The 2,500-nt window shown below is 42.0% G+C and overlaps 1 protein-coding gene across 1 annotated transcript in view; it reads right to left on the reverse strand.

The window, feature by feature from the left end:
• LOC139410610 (collagen alpha-1(XIX) chain-like) overlaps window positions 1–2,500 on the reverse strand; it is a 248,638-nt gene that overhangs the window by 36,948 nt on the left and 209,190 nt on the right. The window contains exons 43-45 of the mRNA XM_071155964.1: window positions 2,177–2,221; window positions 844–888; window positions 569–631 (exon numbers count right to left, since the gene is read on the reverse strand). Coding sequence (XP_071012065.1) covers window positions 569–631; window positions 844–888; window positions 2,177–2,221 — 153 coding nt within the window. The remainder of the gene's footprint in view (window positions 1–568; window positions 632–843; window positions 889–2,176; window positions 2,222–2,500) is intronic.

Raw genomic sequence — 2,500 nt, forward strand, 5'->3', positions numbered from 1 at the left:
CGTTGCAGCCTCATTCTAAAATGGATTAAATAAACATGTTTAATATTTCATTTTTTGTTGTTAATAAATGATCATTTCTAAAAACCCGTTTTTTCTTTGTCATTATGGAGTATTGTGTGTAGATTTATGAGGGGGATAACAATTGAATCAATTTTAGAATAAGGGTGTAACGTAACAACATGTGGAAAAAGTCAAGAGGTCTGAATACTTTCCAAAGGCACCGTATGTACTGTACATAGAGTGACATTTCACTTGGCTCTGCATGAACACTCTTAGAAAAAAGGTTCCAAAAGGGTTCTTCGGCTGTCCCCAAAGGTGAACCCTTTTTGGATCCAGGTAGAACCCTTTCGGGTTACATGTAGAAAGGGTCCTACATGGAACCCAAAAGGGTTAAACCTGGAACCAAAAAGTGTGTCTTCAAAGGATTCTTCTATGGGAAAGGCAAAAAACCCTTTAAGGTTCTTTAAAGCACCTTTTTGTTCTAGGTGTATGGACTATCTCCCGTTGAGGGTGGGTATCTAATCAGGGGTATGAGGAAAGAGGAGCAGAGGTAAAGTAAAATCCTTACAGGAGCACCTTGGGGTCCCTCAGGACCTGGGAATCCTGTCTCCCCCAGCGGGCCCCTCTCACCCTGTCAGGGAATAAACAGTCATATATGTCACTGTTACTGTGTTTGTGACAGAGAGAAGTAGGGATGCCTTTGACTGACAGCTGACAGAGAGAGAGAGAGAGAGAGAGAGAAAGTGAGAGAGAGAAAGAGAGAGAGCGAGAGAGAGAGAGAGAGCGAGAGAGAGAGAGAGAGAGAGAGAGAGAGAGAGAGAGAAAAGCATCCGGCTTACTTACCGGTTCCCCAGGGATCCCCGAATCACCGCGAGCTCCAGGTTTCCCCTGTCAATCACACAGACAGGATGAGAACACCACACATTAAACAGCTTCTCAGACAGGTCTTATATATATATAGCCATCTACATTAGCTAGCACCTCAACGCTGTCCTGTCCAGCAGGTATTACTGTACTACAGCCCTCTAAGTGGGTGTACATCTAAAGGACTGTTCACTGACTGTTCACTGGGTATTACATCTGAAGGACTGTTCACTGGGTATAGTATTACATCTGAAGGACTGTTCACTGGGTATAGTATTACATCTGAAGGACTGTTCACTGGGTATAGTATTACATCTGAGGGACTGTTCACTGGGTATAGTATTACATCTGAAGGACTGTTCACTGGGTATAGTATTACATCTGAGGGACTGTTCACTGGGTATAGTATTACATCTGAGGGACTGTTCACTGGGTATAGTATTACATCTGAGGGACTGTTCACTGGGTATAGTATTACATCTGAGGGACTGTTCACTGGGTATAGTATTACATCTGAGGGACTGTTCACTGGGTATAGTATTACATCTGAGGGACTGTTCACTGGGTATAGTATTACATCTGAGGGACTGTTCACTGGGTATAGTATTACATCTGAGGGACTGTTCACTGGGTATAGTATTACATCTGAGGGACTGTTCACTGGGTATAGTATTACATCTGAGGGACTGTTCACTGGGTATAGTATTACATCTGAAGGACTGTTCACTGGGTATAGTATTACATCTGAAGGACTGTTCACTGGGTATAGTATTACATCTGAGGGACTGTTCACTGGGTATAGTATTTCATCTGAGGGACTGTTCACTGGGTATAGTATTACATCTGAAGGACTGTTCACTGGGTATAGTATTACATCTGAAGGACTGTTCACTGGGTATAGTATTACATCTGAAGGACTGTTCACTGGGTATAGTATTACATCTGAGGGACTGTTCACTGGGTATAGTATTTCATCTGAGGGACTGTTCACTGGGTATAGTATTACATCTGAGGGACTGTTCACTGGGGATAGTATTACATCTGTTCATATGAAGCGTTGTTCACTGGGTATAGTATTACACCTGTTCATATGAAGCGTTGTTCACTGGGGATACTACTATAGTATCACTGTGTTCTGTCTGTCATTTCTTATAGATTTGGGAAGTCAATGTCCATGACATGTTATCATTTCCACAGACAGCGGAATGTGATGTTTTCTGTAGCCAGCATCAAGTGCAGCAAAAGAGCGCGAACAAATGGAAGATTCACGGCATCCTTCTGTTGTGTGCAGATCATTAAAAATACTACTTACTGAAGGCCCAGGTATTCCAGGGGCTCCAGGCATCCCCAGATCACCCTACAGGACAAAATACAGCCTTTTATACAACTCAAACCTGTAGCAAAATACAGCCTTTTATACAACTCAAACCTACAGCAACATACAGCCTTTTATACAACTCAAACCTATAATAACATACAGCCTTTTATACAACTCAAACCTACAGCAACATACAGCCTTTTATACAACTCAAACCTACAGCAACATACAGCCTTTTATACAACTCAAACCTACAGCAACATACAGCCTTTTATACAACTCAAACCTACAGCAACATACAGCCTTTTATACAACTCA

The sequence above is a fragment of the Oncorhynchus clarkii genome, chromosome 1, assembly GCF_045791955.1.
Source record: "Oncorhynchus clarkii lewisi isolate Uvic-CL-2024 chromosome 1, UVic_Ocla_1.0, whole genome shotgun sequence".
Lineage (NCBI taxonomy): Eukaryota > Metazoa > Chordata > Actinopteri > Salmoniformes > Salmonidae > Oncorhynchus > Oncorhynchus clarkii.